Source organism: Peromyscus eremicus, chromosome 6, assembly GCF_949786415.1.
Source record: "Peromyscus eremicus chromosome 6, PerEre_H2_v1, whole genome shotgun sequence".
NCBI lineage: Eukaryota > Metazoa > Chordata > Mammalia > Rodentia > Cricetidae > Peromyscus > Peromyscus eremicus.
The window spans coordinates 55,332,208-55,350,617 of record NC_081421.1 but is presented as its reverse complement, the minus strand read 5'-3'; the positions used below and the strand labels follow the sequence as shown (position 1 = coordinate 55,350,617).

The 18,410-nt window shown below is 39.6% G+C and overlaps 1 protein-coding gene across 1 annotated transcript in view; it reads left to right on the top strand.

Moving 5' to 3' along the window:
• Positions 1–4,351: 4,351 nt before the first annotated feature.
• Glrb (glycine receptor beta) overlaps positions 4,352–18,410 on the top strand; it is a 68,190-nt gene continuing 54,131 nt past the window's right edge. The window contains exon 1 of the mRNA XM_059264750.1: positions 4,352–4,495. Within this exon, the coding sequence (XP_059120733.1) occupies positions 4,374–4,495 (122 nt within the window). The 5' untranslated portion in view covers positions 4,352–4,373. The remainder of the gene's footprint in view (positions 4,496–18,410) is intronic.

Below are 18,410 nucleotides of genomic sequence, written 5' to 3'. Positions count from 1 at the left end.
AAAACCCAATTAGATATTAATTTCTGCTTTTTGATTCTTTTATTTACAACTAGCTGGGCATGTTTATGCATGAAAGTATTTTTCGAACCAGGGTAACTGAAGTGAGAAAATAGAACCTAGCTGTGGGTGGCACCATTCCATGGCTGAGCTAGCAACTAAATCGAATACAAAGAAATAAACAAGCTTGTGTCAGCATTCAATGTTTTCTGCTTCTTGACTTTAGATGCAATATTACCATTCACCTCCCATTCCTGCTACCAGGCCTTCCCCACCATGATGGATTGTATCCCTAGAACTGTAAGCCAATAAATTCTTTCTCTTAAGTTGATTCTTGTGGAGAATTTATTCACAGCAATGAGAAAAGTAATTAACACAACATACATATTACATATGAAAGGTTTGATGTTGAAAAAGCATTTGGATATGTAGTATCTGGAAGAAGTCTAGTCTGATGATGTAAATTTAGTAATCTATATGATATTTTAAAACAAGTAGATGGATGAATAGACTGGAAATGGAAAAAAGAAAAATCTAGAAAAGTAAGTCAACACAACAGATTACAGAAAATAAACTGCTTCATGACAATTTTTTAGAAGTTTCCTCTTTCGCGATATCACAGTCAACAACCATATGACCATAAGTTCATCATATTCATAGAAAAATACTCAAAATTGTGAATGTAATTTTTTCTCCTGCTTAACAGAGGCCCATTTAGATCATTAACTCTGTTCTCTAAGCTTTGGGCACAAAACTCCACCAATCCAGCAAAACTCCTGAATACATTTTAGTGAATAGCCCCATTCCCCTTTATAATAGATTTTTTTGGAGTGCAGAATAAGGGGACAAAAGGCAGGAAAGAGACCAAATCTGACCTCAACAGATCAAACTGCATTTATTAGCACAGCAGCAAGGGGCATCAACTTTCCCCACAAGAAGGGAAGTTGTGCTTGGGCAGGCAACTGCTATGGGCTCTTGTAGGAATGGGCAGGGTGCTTGGGCATAGAGAGGATTTGATAGGGCTGTGAAGGACAGACATGCAGGGTAAGATAGTCTTGAGAAACCTGTGATCCCCCCGCCTTTTTTTTTTTTTTTTTTGGTAGGGAGAGGGTCTGCTTGCTTAGGCAAAGTAGTGGATCTTGAGAACTACCTGTCTCAACAGTTCTCTCTGAGATATGAATGTGGCTGACCCAACAGTTGAGGATGGCAGTAAGACTAACTGAGCAACAGGACTGGTTTTCTGCAGCTGGGTCATACTATCTATCATATTTTACACACACACACACACACACACACACACACACACACACACACACGTATATATTAGAGTCAATGATAGGAAAACTGGACTAGCTGTGGAGATTTTGAACACGGACTTTCTAAATGTGCCCATATAGTCATACGTGAGAGCTAAGTCTATTTCATTACTTCAGACTCTCCACGACAGGGTTACCAGGTTTTACTCAATTTCCACACTCACGTGGTTACATGAACACTAACTTCTTATTCCTTCTATATGGCCTGTTCTCCAAATGTTACATGATAAAAATGTGTGCAGTAACATGGTGTCCTTTTTGTGAGCCTGTAAAATGCATGGTTGTATTTTGATACAATTTAAGGTGTGCTGTTTCATTTAGTGCCGCCTTTAAACAGGGCCATTCTGACTTAGCGCTGTAAATAATGATCACTGCTCTTGTGAAGCCAAGTGCTTTTGTGAAGCTGAAAGAAGATGGCTGTGTGAAGGGAGTGCTCCCGTCTCACAATGCGTCGCAGGCCAACACATGTAGCAGCGGACACATCTGTACTTCCACACACACAATGCTAGGCCCTGCCCACTTGGACTCAAATCAGTCAGGCCCTCCTGTAGAGTTACCAATAGGTGGGGTATAACTTTCCAGGAGTAGGCTGACACAACGAAGTCCATCTGGGGTTTGAAGCCAGCCTGGCCCACAGAAGGAGACTCCTATTTCAACACACACGCATGCACGCACGCATGCACGCACGCACGCATGCACGTGCGCGCACACACACGAGCCAAAACAAACCTCACTTTTTATCCAGGAGCCTACATCACGCACACAAAGCTGCTTCCTCACTATAGAAAGGAAAGCTAAAGTAGTTCAGTATCAAAAGGCAGCACTAACTGGTACAGTCATGCAAAATCACTGGGAGTTTCTGGGAAATCCCTTCTAAGATCTGTAACCCCCAAGTTAAATCCCTTAGCCACTCAAGCTTCAGTTTCGCCCTCTACACAACTGGGAAGGACATGCAACTGTCCAGGCACACTGAGGACCAACTGTGACAAGGTGAGCCCAGAGAACGAAGGGACCCTGGTTCTGCCCAATGTTAATTGTGCGAGCCATGTTAAGATCCGTGTTCCTTGAGCACTATACTGCTGTAATGAGTCTGCCCAGACGCAGCCTGCACAGGAAAGGTCAGGTTTCAGAAACTGGAATTATCCTTCTGACATTTAGAAGCCAGCAGAACAGGCAGATGATGAAACCACAGGAACCTTCCCGTTTGGTTCAGGAAGGCCAACTGCTGTCACAAGCAGACCCTTGAGCCCTGCCACCCTGTTTTACCTCATTTTCTCCCAACAGTCTGCCCCTGGGGCCCCTGCGGTTCCCTAAAAGGGGACAAGTCTGACCGGCTCCCTGCAATGGTGCCCCAGCAAGGGCCTCGACGTCCTCCCCGCCGCCCTCCCCTTGCTCTGGAGTCTAGTCCCTCTTGGCTGAGACCCGCTCCTCCGCCCGCGGTCCCCGCAGATGTCCGCGGCGCGCCACGGCGCACGCTCGGGGGCGGAGCAGACGCGTCAGGCTCGGCGGCAGCGGCGTGGGCGGCGGCGGGGACTCGCGGGACGCAGCTACCTCTGCGCCCGCCCGCGACCGGCGCCGCCGTCACCTCGGCGGAGGGCTGCGGGGCGCGGACGGTAAGGCCTGGCGGCGAGGTCCCCGTGCCACGGGCTCCGGGTCTGCGCACTGCGGCGAGGCGGAGCGGGGGCCCGGGGCGAGTTCCCAGGACGATGCAGAGTCCGATGCCCGCGGGGGACGGGCCGAGGGCCCGGGATAGGGACACGCGGCGGCATGGGCCCCTGGGTGCTGTTGGGAGGCATCACCTGGCCCAGCATCGGCTGATCTAGAAAACCACCGAGTGTTGGGGACAGGGGCGAGGGAGCCTGACTGTGGAGGCTGGCAGTGCTCCCGGAGGGCAGGGGCGAGCCAAAGGGGACAGCCCCACTGCGGTGCTGGGACTCTTCCCTGGGAATCTTGGTGGATGCTAGTGAAAAACCTAGTAGCATACCCTTTGGGCCTGCTATAGGGTGTAGAGGATAAATTTTGGGGTAAACCTGGTATGTGTGTGTGTGGGGGGGGTTAAAAACAGGACATTGGCAATGCAGATACAAGAGTGGGATGGGAATTGGGTGTTTGGGTCTCAGGTTGCAGAAAACAATTTTGTGGTCTGAAAACGAAGCACACAAAAGTGGTTTTAACTATTCTGCTGTCAGTAAATGCTTGATGGTTTTTGCATTTTATGTATTGTACTCTGGCAAGGATATTCTCTTATGGGCATGGGCAGAGATATTAAAATATAGGTAGGAAGATTATCTGAAGAGTGTGAGCACATTTCCAGTTTTGTTTCCTTACTATTACCTAAAGAAAATCTTTTTTGGTGAAGAGTGTTACAAGAGTTCTCACATGAATGGGAAAACTAACAAGCCAACTTATATTAAAGCATGGAATTTTCAGGGTAAAAAGCAGCATGCAGATTTAATGATATACATAAAACCAATGGATTTAGAGTGTGAAACTCTTTCATGCTAATCTTCCTTTATATCTGTCAGTTGTTTAATGCTTTGAATTAAATATTTGGCTGTTTTTGAAAAAAAAAAACCCATACATTCAAAGATTCACGCAAAGTAGATTAAAAAAAAAATACATCAAATGTACTAGCCAGAGAGAATTATTTAAACAGTGTGTTAAACATCCTTACAGGTATCTATCTGAACCTATATTTGAATACTCTCCAATTTAATACCAAATTTTAATTTCATATCACCCCAGAGTTAGAAAGTGTACAGTATCCAATTACGTGCTATGGGAAACTTGTTTTCTCCATATGTTTGTTTGAACTGAGTTTTACTGTAATATTCTTCTCCATATGTTTGTTTCACCATAATAGTCAGGAGAGTTTAGTGCTATGTGAAGAAAACTTACATGGACAATGACGTAGGATTTGAGATGCAAATACGTTTGCCTGTTGGGTAGCCATGGTGAAGCTCCTTAAAGAGAAGTCCCAGGCATGTCACAGGCTTCTTAAGTGTGAATGTCTTCCTGTTTTCTCTTGTAGATTGAGCTGCTGAAACTTCCACCTTCAAGATGAAGTTTTCATTGGCAGTCTCCTTTTTCATTTTCATGTCCTTGTGGGTTGAAGAAGCGTGTTCGAAAGAAAAATCTTCCAAGAAAGGGAAGGGGAAAAAGAAGCAGTACCTGTGCCCGTCGTACGTGCTGTTCTCATCTTATATCCTTCTGCAGAGCCGCGTTGCTGCTTCTGTTGACAGCCAGACTGGTTACTAAAACGCCCATTCACCACACTTTCCACATCCAGTCAGGCACCAGTTGTGTCCTGCCAGAGTAGACAGGTTTGGAATGTCATGGTCCCTTCCCAGTGGTAAAGGAGGCCTGGTTCATACATCTTCAGATATCATTTACGAAAGTGAAACAAGTTATTATAGCTTTCTTAGGCCAGATACGAATTTTTTTTTTTTTCCCCCGAGACAGGGTTTCTCTGTGTAGCTTTGCGCCTTTCCTGGATCTCCCTCTGTAGACCAGGCTGGCCTCGAACTCACAAAGATCCGCCTGTCTTTGCCTCCCAAGTGCTGGGATTAAAGGCGTGCGCCACCACTGCCCTGCCGAGATACGAAATTTTAATTGCATGATAAGAGTCCATATTTTGAGAGAAAATGGTTCCAAAGGTAGATTTAAAAATAATCTGAAATGAAAATTTATTAAGAACCAGACAAACTATGATCTTGAGGTCATTTACATTTGTATTGGTATATCACGATGGAAGTTAATTTGCAAAGTAGACAACATTTCTTTTTCAGTATTTGTTTATAAAGGATTTACAAAAGGACTTTAGTGTATCCCTCCAAAAGTGTGTAATAAAATATAGAATTACTTGTAAAGACAAAATCCAGCTATAATCTCTCTAAAGTCAAAGTTTATCAGCTTGGGTTCTTTTCTGGGAGGGTTTAATATTAGTGGTCAATAAAAACTGAAAATATCCAGCAGGTGAACACTATATAATGATTTCTACATATTATAATGTGTTTTGAGGTGATAATACAGCACATGTGATTACTTTGCTGTTATAGGCCATTTTTCAATTAAGATGGTTGAGATGTCATATTGACCACAGACAACATTTTATTCCAGCATCATGACTTACATGTGAACCACTGCAGTTTTATAGATGTCTCTAAGGAACACAAAGTGTCTTTAGGAAGAAAAATTTTGTAAATCAAGGACCTTAGACTTCATGTGTTGCAGCTGATACTTGTACAGATGTGAGAGACCAAAAGTCTGAAGTCAGCATCATGGAGAATAAAGTCTAGCATTAAATACATTTCATGTCATGTCAAGAGGCATCTCATAATTTTACCATTGACATCCTACCTATTTAACAGTATTATGTCAGGGTCAAATTATTATCTTATAGGATAACCTTGAATTATATGCATGTTTCTCCTTGGCCTCTGTTACCCTTGGGTATTTGCTGAGTGATGAAGAGGCAGGCTTAGACCTATCCACCACTTGCTGACATCAGGATTCCTCAGTGTTATGATTTTTGTACCTTAATCAAGAGATTAGACTTTGAGGGAGCTAGATGATGCCGGGCCTTCTTCTTCTCATGTGAAAGATGCATTTTCAAGTTCTAAATATTCTTTGTTGATACACGCTGATATATGCCTGTAGTCGTGGCGGCTGTGTGTGGTGGGGGTGGGGTGGTCAGGCTATTGTGGATCATTTGTATTTTCTTCTGAGTAAGTGATTTGGCTCAGGTACCTGCCTCCCCATCAAGACCCTGCCATACTTCCTGCATCAAAAGTCAAATTGTTTGAAGTTCACAACAGCAAGTCTTGTTGCCACCATTTACCTTGAAGTAGTATTTAGAGGACACGTGCTCTTTTTCCCCCTACAACTACACTATTAATCACCCAACAAATATAAATGCTCAGTATAAGTGGTGTCTATTGGTATTAAGACAGATCATTTTAGTAAGGTAAGACGATAAAGTTTCTCTTGAAGAATGTGAGAATTATCAGGATTGAGAAGGTGCTGTCCATGTCTATTGAACCCCTTGTCAAAATACTTCATATATAATGAGGTGGAAGTTGATCTTGGCTGGTTTCTACCATAGCCTTAAATTTATCATTTTATTTGTATAATTTTGAGACTAAGTATTTACTGGCGGTTTTAGTAATTCTGTCAAACATCTAGCTCATCAGTATGTAAGTAGGACAGAGCAGATGACTCAGCAGGTAAAGGTGTGTCCTGCTGAGCATAAGGACCCCAGTTAGCAGCTCTCTGGAACCCTTATGGTGGAAGGAGAGAACCAGTTTCCAGAGGTGTACCCTGACGTCCACATGCATGCTGTGATGCAAGCATACACACATGATCATAAAAATAAACACATAAATATATTAAAAGTAAGTGTGCCCTGGTGAATTACAATTGTATATTTTTCGGTTGAAAAAAAAATATATATATAAATATATATATTTATATATATATATTTATATATATTTATAAATAAGCGTCTGCTGGCATAGGAATACAATTCTATGATCCCAGCAGTTGACAGGAGGATTGAGAGTTCAAAGCCATCCTAGTTTCCACAGTGAGATCTAGCTTAAAAAACAAAACAAGTAAAATAAATAGAAAAAAGAGCTTAAGAAATTGAGAAGTCATTTCTCTGGCTGGAATTTGTTCCACTATATGAGAGTTCTCTGAAACCTCAGGCTAGAATCTCAGCCATAGTAATGTGCTTTAAAATAATCTTATTCAGTTGTGTATAGTTTAGCAATCTAAACTGTTTATTTTGTGTAAATTTATTAGGTGTCTTGCTTAGCAGAGTGAGAATTAGAAATCTTAGAAGCTGAGGATAGACAATGAATACTTCTTAATAATGTCAGGTTCTTGCCTGGTGACCTTTGGTTTATTTAAACTCTTTGAGAGTGGCATTGGTAAGCAATGGGAGCATATGTAGCTGGCTAGCATATTTGTATTGAACAAGCATTAAATATTTCTACTTTTCCATCAGAACACTAGTTTTTCCCACTGGGAATCCCATTATGAGAATATACATTTTAAAATACAGGAGAGGCACTGGAGAGATATCTCAATGTGATTTTCTGTTCTGCCTGTGAGATTTCACCTAAACTCATGTATATAGCTGAGGTCACTCACTACTACTACCCAGGTCTTTGTTTCTAGTTCAGAGCTGTGTGGAGGGTAACACCCACTACATCATGTTACAGAGCTCAGCTCAACATGCTAAAATTTGCACTCAGAACTCCTCCACACCTCTCCTAATATACAGCTCACATTTGCCAGGTAATGACCCCAGCAGCTCCTTTTTCATCCTAGGATGACTCTTAACTGGCTCTTCGTTTCTCAGATTCAGCAGTCACTAAGACTCAGCAGCTCAGCAGCTCTTCTTTGTCACATCGGGAGTGTCTTCACTTTCACTTCTTTACAGATGTTGTTTGAATTATCTTCCCTACAGTCTGTAATACGGCTTCTTGTAATCTTTCCACTTCTTGGTTTTTGTTTTTGGTTTGTTTCTTGGCCATTCCTTCTCCACACTGACTCTAGAGTTTTGTTTTGTTTTTTTTGTTTGTTTGTTTTTTTGTATTTTGTTTTTTGTTTTTCCAGATCTTAGATCTAATTAAGTCATTCCAATATTGAGACACCTTGCAGGAACTCCATGGTTTTCTTGATATGGCTGACATTTCTTGTCTCTATGCAGAAGACCCTTGATGGCTAGAGTCTGACATCTTCATCACTGTCCACTCCATCTCAGTCCCTGGACCAAAGAGTGCACACAAGTCACCTCTCATTCACACTTGCTCTTTCCCATGACTCCCAGTGTTCTTCTCAACAGTTAAAGCACCAGTGTTAGATAACTTCTACCTCTACCTTGATGCTGTTGCTCCAAACTCATGACAGTGACTATCACTTTTTCACTGTTGATTCTCAATCTATCTGCCTGAACAAATACTACTGCATGTATCCTTTCTCATTCAGCATTTTAAACTGACATTTCCATAATGACATCAAACTTAATCAAAATTTAAAACCATGATCTCTACTTTAAGAAGTGTGTGTGTGTGTGTGTGTGTGTGTGTGTGTGTGTGTGTGTGTGTGTTTGATGCTGTGAATCAAGCTAAGGGCCTCATGAATGCTAGGCTGGCACTATGGTTGTTGGGAGGCATCCCAGCCTCTTTCCTCATTTTGACAATTTCGGTAATCACCTTCTCCATCTCCACAGCCCTCTGCTTGTCTCCCATGTTCATAACTCTTCCTAGAGATTATCAGTTATAACTGTGTTCTTCTCCAGCTCTTTGGAAATTCATGAAAGAACAATGTATTACTCAACTCATTAAAAGGTAACAACAGAATGCCCGGTGCAAAATATAGGTAAAGTGAAAATTTCTTCAGTAAGCCCTGGGAAACTCAAATGTCTTTGCTTCTTACTGCCTCTTGTATGTCTGGATTTTACATCATTATAGGGTCTCAACATATGGACAACTAGATGTATTCACAACTAGGTTGATGGGTGGAACATTTTCACCCTAGGTTATGTTTGAATGTGGTAGAATTTTGACTTCATTATATTCAACATTTTACCAGTGGTTAAAAGAAAACTTTAAAGAAAAAGGCTCATACAAACTGAAGTTTGTAATGTTGGAAAATTTAAAGAGGCAGAATTGGTATCCAGTATAATCCTGAATTAAGGGACTAAGACTCAGAAAGAAAAGAATTGCATATTGATACTATATGCAGAATCATAGATAGATAGATAGATAGATAGATAGATAGATAGATAGATAGATAGATAGATAGATGGATAGATGAATGGTAGGGTAGGTAAAGAAGGCCTATCTTGCAGGAGGCTAGGAACCAGCAGGAGTAGGGGGGGCTGATAAGAATATGTACTGTGGTTAATATGAATGGAGCACAATGATACATATATAGCAAATTGTCATAATAAACCCGTTTACTTTTTATGATAACAACAACAAAATAAAAATAAAATGATGAACAGAGCCTGATGAGGTAGGTAAATGAGTTACCCTTGGTTCACCTATCATTTGTGCATGTATGGGTTAGATAGACTATTTGGAAAATGTTTGACGATACAATCATCATGATATAAATGAATCTATCTATATAGGTATATACATTATATAATATACACACACACATATATATATAATATATATATATATATATATATAGTGTTATACTTAACAGATATTTAAAGCAAAGTCCATAGGCATTTCTGCACTGTTCTACTCAATATTTCCAGGACAGAGAGAAACAATAGTAGAAGCAGTTAAGATCTTTTCATACTAGGAAGTGCTAAAGGAACTAAGATAATTGAATGTTGTTTTCAAATGTTTGAAAAACCTGTGAGGTAAATAAGAAACCAGAATTATGGCTTGGTATCGGCTAAAAGCCAGTCTAATGAATACAAGCTTTAGGGAGTGAGATTTTGGCTCCCATGTAAGAACTTTCAATTAGAGATCAGATGAGATATAATTGACTGGAGAAGAGGTGGGGAAGTTGTTGTCATTAGAGCCATTCTGGCATGGGAAACTTGTTTGGCAGGCCTATGTTAACGGATTTCAAATTGGATGTCTAGGTAGACCATATGTTGTTGTTTAAGGCCATTTCAACTTGTGAGATTTTTAAAATTCTGTAACCCTAACATTGTATTTAATTATCTAATAGCAATAGGAAATGGAGTCTTCATTCTGCAAATTTATATTTTATCTTGGGCCAGTTTGATAGATCTGCCTTTAATTTTGGTGGATTGACTTGGAAAGTTCTAGTATATAAAATACATATGACTCTGTCTTGAGGTGAATTTAAAGACCTTAGTTTTCCTTTAAGCCCGGCTTGGTGGTGCACACTTTTAATCCCAGTATTCAGGAGAGAGAGACATAGGAATATCTCTGCGAGTTCAAAGCCAGCCAGATCTACATAAGGAATTCTAGTTCAGCCAGAAAGACAGGGAAACACTGTCTCAAAAAAAAAAAAACAAAAAACCAAACCCAACAAACAAAACCAAAACACTATAATATCCCTCTGAAATTTCGTAATCAGTTTTTGTTGTTGTTTTAAAAATCTCCTTTAAACCCAGAAAAATCTCTTTTCTGACATAATCCAGTAGGAAAAGATAAGTCAATCCACCATACCTCTGAGGAAATGACTGCAGGTATGACAAACGGACATGATGACAAACGGACATGATCAACACTTCCATAGTCATATGACTATGGCTTCATAGTTGCATATTCTAGAAACAAGAACAAGCGGAAATATGCTTAATAATCCCAAGAAGAACAAGAAAACAATTTAAAAACACAGAAGGACATTGTTGTCCGTCTCAATTTTCGCTTGTAGGAGACAGGGTAACTCCTTTCCTCTGAGCTTGCTTGCCTGGGCCCTGTCCTGGTGTGCATCACTCTTTTTGCCATTGCTGAGCTAATGGTGCACATTCTTACACTGAGGCCTCTGAATTTCAAGGATCTGGCAGCTGATAATAGTAAGTGTAACTAATGTGTTTATGAAGTACGTTAGAGAACTGTCTTGAACATGAGGCAGACAATCTGGTGTGGTTCTCAGATGCGTCATTTATTATTCATACATAAAAAAAAATGGAGGACAACTCACAGCAAACAAACCTATCAGTCAGCCTAGCTCTAAGAGACATAAGCAATATCTGGAGGCAGCATTCACTCATAGACAATGGGGAGAGGCAGCAGGAAGTAAGCTGAAGTTGGATTAGGCAGTTCATAGCAAGCCACCATGCCCCTGTCCACTGGTGGGGGAAGGACAGTGAGTGGGTGTTGGCTCTGTAGCAGACACTTCCCGAGAACTGTGTTCCTTGAGAGCACTGGATGCTAACTAGTCATGGCCTCAGTTAGGGTCAGTCAAGGTCAGTCAGGGTGATGGATGCTTAGAGCTCACCAGAAGATCCTGGTGGGAGACATGATCACTGGAAGGTCCCCTTGTTGCTAGAGTACATGGCTCAGGTATATTGAGGTTTTTTGGAGCCCAGCATCTACTAAGATGCTTGGAGCCTGGGTTTTTGTGGAACTTCTGAGCTTTACCTTGGCTTCTCAAACATGCACATGATTGGCATAGGCTGCCCACCCCTACAGCATTCCTGGGTACACTCAGGTGCTCGCTTCTGCTATCAGCCAGTTCTGGAATCAGGACACTGAACAGGACTGCCACCATCTTGGGAAATACTCCATTTTTATTTTCAGATTTTTGATCTAAGTGTTCATTACACAATCTTGTTTTTCTTTCTTTCTCTTTTTCCGCTCATACTATATCTTCACTCTGAGGAGCTTCACAAGAAGCCTTTAGTGATTCAGGCGGCTCTTCTTGTGTGGGTGTCCAATCATGTCACCCTACATTTTCCCTATCCTCTAATAAGTTTTCTCAAACCCTTGGAACTCTAGTGTCAAAATCATGACATAAGCAACTCAGATTTTATTTTGGTTCTGTGCACACACTGGAAAAGAATGGGAGTTATTTCTATAAACTTGTTCATAAACTAAAATATTATGTATAAATATAAATGCACTTGATACCTTTTCTGAGAACTTCTGTCTCTTTCGACATGTAATGCTAGAACATATGCACTTCAGTTGTGTATGCTGATGAGAGGTAAGATTATAATGACAAACAAAAGCCATGTTTGGGCAATTTAGTATGGTGCTCATTAGTCTCTATAGATTCTTTTATCTAGTTTTCATTAGTGGACTGGATGGCTCTTTACTTAGACCCAGCTTCTTGCCTCCTTGTAGAAAAGTTCAAGATGAAAACGTTGGCCAAAGATGAGAGACTGATTGAAAAAGATAATTTACAAAGTGGATACACATGGAGATTGCCTGTGTTGTTATCATTGTATACCTGGACCAGGATTTTTTTTTCCAGTGTTCGATGATGTATTTTCATACTCCCTACTTTGCAATTTCTTTTTGATGGCACACTGTTATTTTGCAATCACTTGAATTAATGATCTTGTCTTTCCAAATAATTCTCCAGTTTTAAAAATTGGCATCCCCATTATTCCAGTTAGTCAGGCATGAAACTGAAATGGAACCCACCTCTTTCCTTTGGAATGACCTCCTCTATCATTGTGCTCAGATTTCTTTTCAATGCGTCTCCTCTTCACATCATAGTCAATGGAGCTGTTGTGGTATTTTCCAATTTAGTCACCTTATTGTTATACATCTAAGCATACTGTTCTCATTTTCTTCTTGCTAGTCTTACATTCAGTAACCCACAAGTTACTGTTCTTGCCCAATAATCCAGCGTATTTCTTTTAACCCTAGATTTCAAGGGGCTCTTGAATTTATATTCCAAACTTTGGCTACAGCCACTACCTTGTTATAGAAATCTTGATCTACCCCCCTTTCCTAACCTTTCCTTGCTATCATCATCATCATCATCATCATCATCATCATCATTTTATGTTTAGTTTAGAAACATAACTTTCCATTTGTCCAGATTTTGCCAGTTCTTCAGGATTTAGCTGAGTAAATATTGCCTTGTCCTACCAGGCAGAATTTTTAAATAGCAGTTTCAGTTGAGGGTGTGAGTTCTGTGAACTAACAGCATTCTATAGAAGTGTGATTAGGTAATGTCTTGGAAACTGAAATTCAACATTTAGAAGGAAAAAAGAGTTCACCTTCTGATTTTATCTCACATGTAATACTTTCCTAAGTGCCTGTTACCATCATTCTCAAGAGGTAAAATTATGTGGAAGTTTGTTCAGAGGGTTCCAACTGGTACTTGTGTGGTCATAAATGTTTCTTGTGTATTGTTGGATTAGTTTCACTGCAGCTTGCTTTCTTTGATGAGCAGAAGAATAAATAACTTCTAAGTAAGGCCTTTTCTTATAAAATAAATTAGACCTTTTGTATAAGTCAAATTATCAAGCCAATACTAAGGAGGGAAGTATAGAAGACATATCTAAATTAAAGGATACTGTAGATGGGTCCAAGGAGAAAATGGATTTTTTTAAGTGGGATTTTTTTTTTTGGTCACCACAGTGATTTTAAACTAGAAGAGGTACAACTAAAATCAAGCATCACTTCGACATTAATAATATTAAAATTTATTTTCATAAGCCTGTGATTAGGGCTGATGTTAAAGTCTTTTCCTCTCCCAGAATCCTTTTTCTTTCACACATATATTTTGGCAGTTGACTAAATTGAATCCTTCATATGACAATATCTTTTACTTTTTTAGTTCAATCATGTGTGTGTTAAGAATCTATGTTGCAAACAGTTGAGAGGAGGTGGCCATATATAGTTTTAGAACACGGCTATTTCAAAGCTTTGTGCCTAGCAGCTTATTTGTGCTTGATAGTACAGTAGAATCAAGTGAGTAAGTGCTTACATTGACAAATCAGAGTTAATCTTCTTACACAAATATGGTTTGATATAGGTAAGATAAATTCACTTCGCACCTCTCCTCACAAAATGCTAGACAAGATATTGGGTCATAGCAAAATGAACATGGCATGAACATACATATGGTCCTTTTGAGAAATAATGTAGGTATGAAATGAAATTTCATAGAGCCTTCATTTGAATAACACTGAGCGAAATAATGAACTGCTAATAGAGCATGTTAGATACCAAATCAGCAGATGTTTGTCAAAGCCTCCTTGTTGACATGTCCTGTGCTGATTCATCTCATCTGTTAATGTGTTTTGGGATGTGCTGTATGGTCCTGAGGTCCTCTGGTACCCTCCATCAGCCTTCTCACTCTGTTTCTGACTTTCTCCAGTACTCAGCTTTTCCTCCCACTTGGTTCACTTCCAGCATGACATTTTAATATTTGCTGTAGAGAAAAGGAATCAAGCTGTTTGGTAGAACCTCCCAATTATCGGTTCCTTCTTCAATCTGAGGCCTGTCTAGCAACATTCCTTTTTTGCCTCCTCAGCTCCTGACTTTGAAGAAAAAGTTCTCCTTGGTGAAGGCATTGTGGGATCCACCTTCTCCACTCTGGGAACAGTTCTTCCTTCATTTTATTTATCTCTCATTTCTTTTATGCTTAAGGATTTAAAAACATACTGAAGGGGCTCCTGCCTGAAAAAAAAATGGAGTGTACATATTTCATTAACATTTCCATCTACTCATTACTGTATTTCCTGTACTAAAATGACCTGTTTTCTGAGCTTTACTTGGCTGTTTCCTCCTTTGTTGGGCTCCCTTTAGTTCCTAAAACCATATGTTATCTTAAGAAGCAAAACACCCTCGGTCCTTCATTTGTTAATGTGCACTCCCAGCCCTACTCCATTTTTGGAAACAGATATTTTCTTCTTCTTAAAGAAATCTAGTCACTTCCTTGATATCATTATTACTTGGTAAGGACTACATGCTGTTCTCTACACCCCAGCAGACCCCTGTGTCCACCCACTTCATGGTTAGCTTCTAGAACTTGTACCTTCTGAGTCTTCCACCCCCCCTACCTTTTTTCCCAACCTTTCTGACTAGAAGTCATCAGCTGCTTTTACTGACTCCTTAACCATTGATATTGTCCTGGATAGTCATCCTTGGTTCTTACAGCTTCTTACTCATCAATAGTTTATCCATGGAAACTTCTGGTTGTGTATGCTTGCACAACCAGGAATTATTGTATGTACATCCTTTTCTTCAAGTGTATTTATTTTGTGATACCCAGGCATTAATTTTCCGTTACCTACTGTACTGTGTTGTACTGTAAATGCATTGGGCAGAGCTCAGTCATAGAGTATTTGTATGAGAGTCTGAATTTAATCCCTAGTACAACCAACAAAGAAACAAAAAATAAATTTTGTAAAAATGTGGGTATTAAATATTAACAAGAATAACTTACTTTATGAAAATTTTATGATAATAAGTATAGTTATGAAATTAGTGAGAAAAGTATTTTGGTTTGCATTGTTATGTTTTAGTTTAGTGGCTGACTTCGTGGAAGACTCCTCATTTGTACTCTGACATGCACATTTGCATGAGGTTCACAGTAATATATTAATTTGTCTGAGGTATGTGCAGAAGGGATGACCACATGCAGACATGAAATTGGAAAAGGGAAGAGTGCTTAGATAACTTTTCCAAATTCTGGATGTTTTCTAATGTCATGCCAAAGTTAACAAATGATAGTTCCTTGAGAGAGGGCTTTTATGTGAAATCTAAAATCAGATCGGTGAACATTTTGTTCTGTTTCATTACAGTTCACTGCTCTGACATGCACATTGAATGGACTCTTTTGTTCACAAGTGATTTTACAAAAACATAGAGAACAGCTAGAAGATACTCAGTTGCCTCCTTTGGAAGTCTTCCAGAGGTTGATTATGTCATTGCACAGCATCAAAAGGCACTTCCATTTAGTGTCACTCTTTGTTACTGGAGAGAGGATATAAATATTGGGAAGCACTCATAGGAGCCAATGTTGTTCTAATATTATGATTAATTTTTGAAAATATGTTTTCATCAACAACAAAACATAACCATTTTTGATCAAAGTTATATGATCTTATTATTTACCTTTCCTAAAAAAAGTCCCAAATATTCACATTTGGATTATCATAGCTTTTTTTTTTGTGTGTGTGTGTGTGTGGTATTAATGAATGATCTTCTATGAAAATGGGAATCTAATTTAGTCAGTAAGTCAAACTCTCCAAGAGCTTTTATTCCCGAAACAATTCAGTTTAGGTTATAGCAATAGCCCTGTGTGCCTCCCCATCTTGTCAGGTCCAATGTTAGGATAATGCTGATTTAAGTTTTAAAAGTCAGTGAAGTTATGTTCCTCTTAGTAATCTTTAAAAACGTTGCTTAGGAACACTAACTTAAAATTTTGCCTCAATTGCTGTTATGTTGGTGATGTCTGTTATGTTTTGAAGGTTTGTGATGGTGTTACATATAATTTATGTAGGCTTATATATTGGTGGTGTGTGATATGTTTTGATTTTGTGGGGGCTTAGGTTTTGGTGGTGTGTTGTATTATATTTTGGTGTGTGGTGTATATGTTGGTAGTGTGTGGTCTCTTTACATAAGGGGTGTGGTATATTTTGATATATGGTATTATGTATTAGTTGTGAGGGTTTATGTATTGGCGGTGTGTGGTGGTGTGTATTGGTGATGTGTGGTGTTATGTATTGATAATGTTTGCCATGCTGTGGTGGTATGTGGTGTTATAAATTGGTGGTGTGCAGTGTTGTTTGTTGGGAGCATGGGGGTTGATGTATTGATGTGTAGTGCTATGATTTGGTGATGCATATTGCTATGTTTTGGTGGTATGTGGTCCTATACATTGGTGGTGTGTGGTGCTGTGATTTGGTAGAATGTGGTCTTAGGTTTTTCTAGTGTGTGGTGGTGAAGAATGCATTGGCATTACATTTAACTGTTTTTGTTTGGTTTTGTTTTGTTTTTGACTTGTGCTAATGCACAAGCAGTTTTATCCACCATTACTTTTCCACCATGAGCACAATTGTCAATATGTAATAAGGTAAATATATGTTACTGGTTTTATGAAAACAGTTTTGACTGTTTTGTGGCCAATTTGCAAATAGACAAAGCAAGCTTTGAGAACTGTTATTCTAGTGTGCAGGCATCTGTGATGTTTGGAATAGGTACAGCTGCTCCTTTCTCTGCTGTGGCCAGCCTTTCCCTCCTCTGGCTTTGCTCTGCATTACCAGCATCTTGTGCTGGGATATACTACTCAGCTTCCCCTTCACTGTGGTATATTCTGTAAGTACTTCTGAAGTTTGCCCTGCTTCTTTCCCTTAACCTGACCCATCCCGTCTTATCTTACTACGTTCAACTGCATATTCTTCAGAGTCCCTATCTTGTAACCTGCACAAAATTCAGTACTAAAGATACAATACTAATAATTCCAGGTCCCAAGTAAAACTGTTTGAGTTAGTTTTGAAGAGAACAGATAACACTCAGTTCAAGTGAAACAGTCCATTACCATTTTCCCTTATGTGCATTGTCCAGATCTGTAAAACCAAGCTTAATGAATTCCTTAGGGTTTTTGGAGTAAAACATTTTCTGCAACTTTTATATGAAATAAATTAACATCTCCTTCAGAGATGGGAACAGGATTCTTCATTATTGTTGTATAGGTATTGTTTATTTTAATTACTGGTTTCCTTGAAGTCTTTAATGAACTTTGAAGTTCACTGAACTGTTTAAGAAGAATAACAGAATGTTAACTTGCTGAGAACACAATTTTATGAGCTTCCTCCTCCCAGACATGTGTTCTATTACATGAGAACCAGTTACTATAAGCTGAAGAGATGGCTCCATGGTTAAGAGTACTTACCGCTCTTTCAGAGGATCCAGGCTTTGTTCTCAGCATCCACATTGGGCACCCCATAACCACCTGTCACTTTGATTCCAGGGAATCCAGTGTTTTCTTCAGGTCTCTGTAGGCATCTGGACCATGTGCTACATACTCCTGCACACAGGCACATTCATATAGGCATTTTCTTTAGTGGGCTTTACATTGATAGGTATCCACATTGACTCATAGCTAGGATGAATAGATTTGGATACAGAAGGAGTTCTTTGGAGCTTCCTGTAGAAATTACCAGTTTGTGTTTAAAATATTGATCTGGACAAAAAACTTTAATTAACAAGTTATTACATTTTAATATATATTGGTTATTTAAATGTTGGTTCATTTGAACGTTCTCAAATTCTTGCATTAAATTTTCTGCCAACTGTGAATATTATTGTGACCGTCATGACCTCATGTTATGTCCTGCCAGGATCCAGCATGCAAGAATGTCTGCTGGTTATTTGATACTGTGGAACACTTTACTTGTGGCTGTTGCTTGGGTACACCTTCCCAGAAATTTAGGTTCTAGAGGCTTGGTCCCCAATGTGGTGGTTTGAGGTGATGGTATTTTAAGAGATGTTGCCCGATGGAAGGTGATTGGGTCCTGGTATCCTCAAGGAAGGAAGGAAGACAAGTTTTGTAAAGTAAGTTAGCTTTCAGGACAGCAAGCTGCTAGAAGCAAGACTGCCCATGCTTGGCTGCCCTTGTGATGACGCCTGCTCTGCTTCTTGGCATGTTTGGCATTCTGCTCTTGAACCACACAACCTAAGA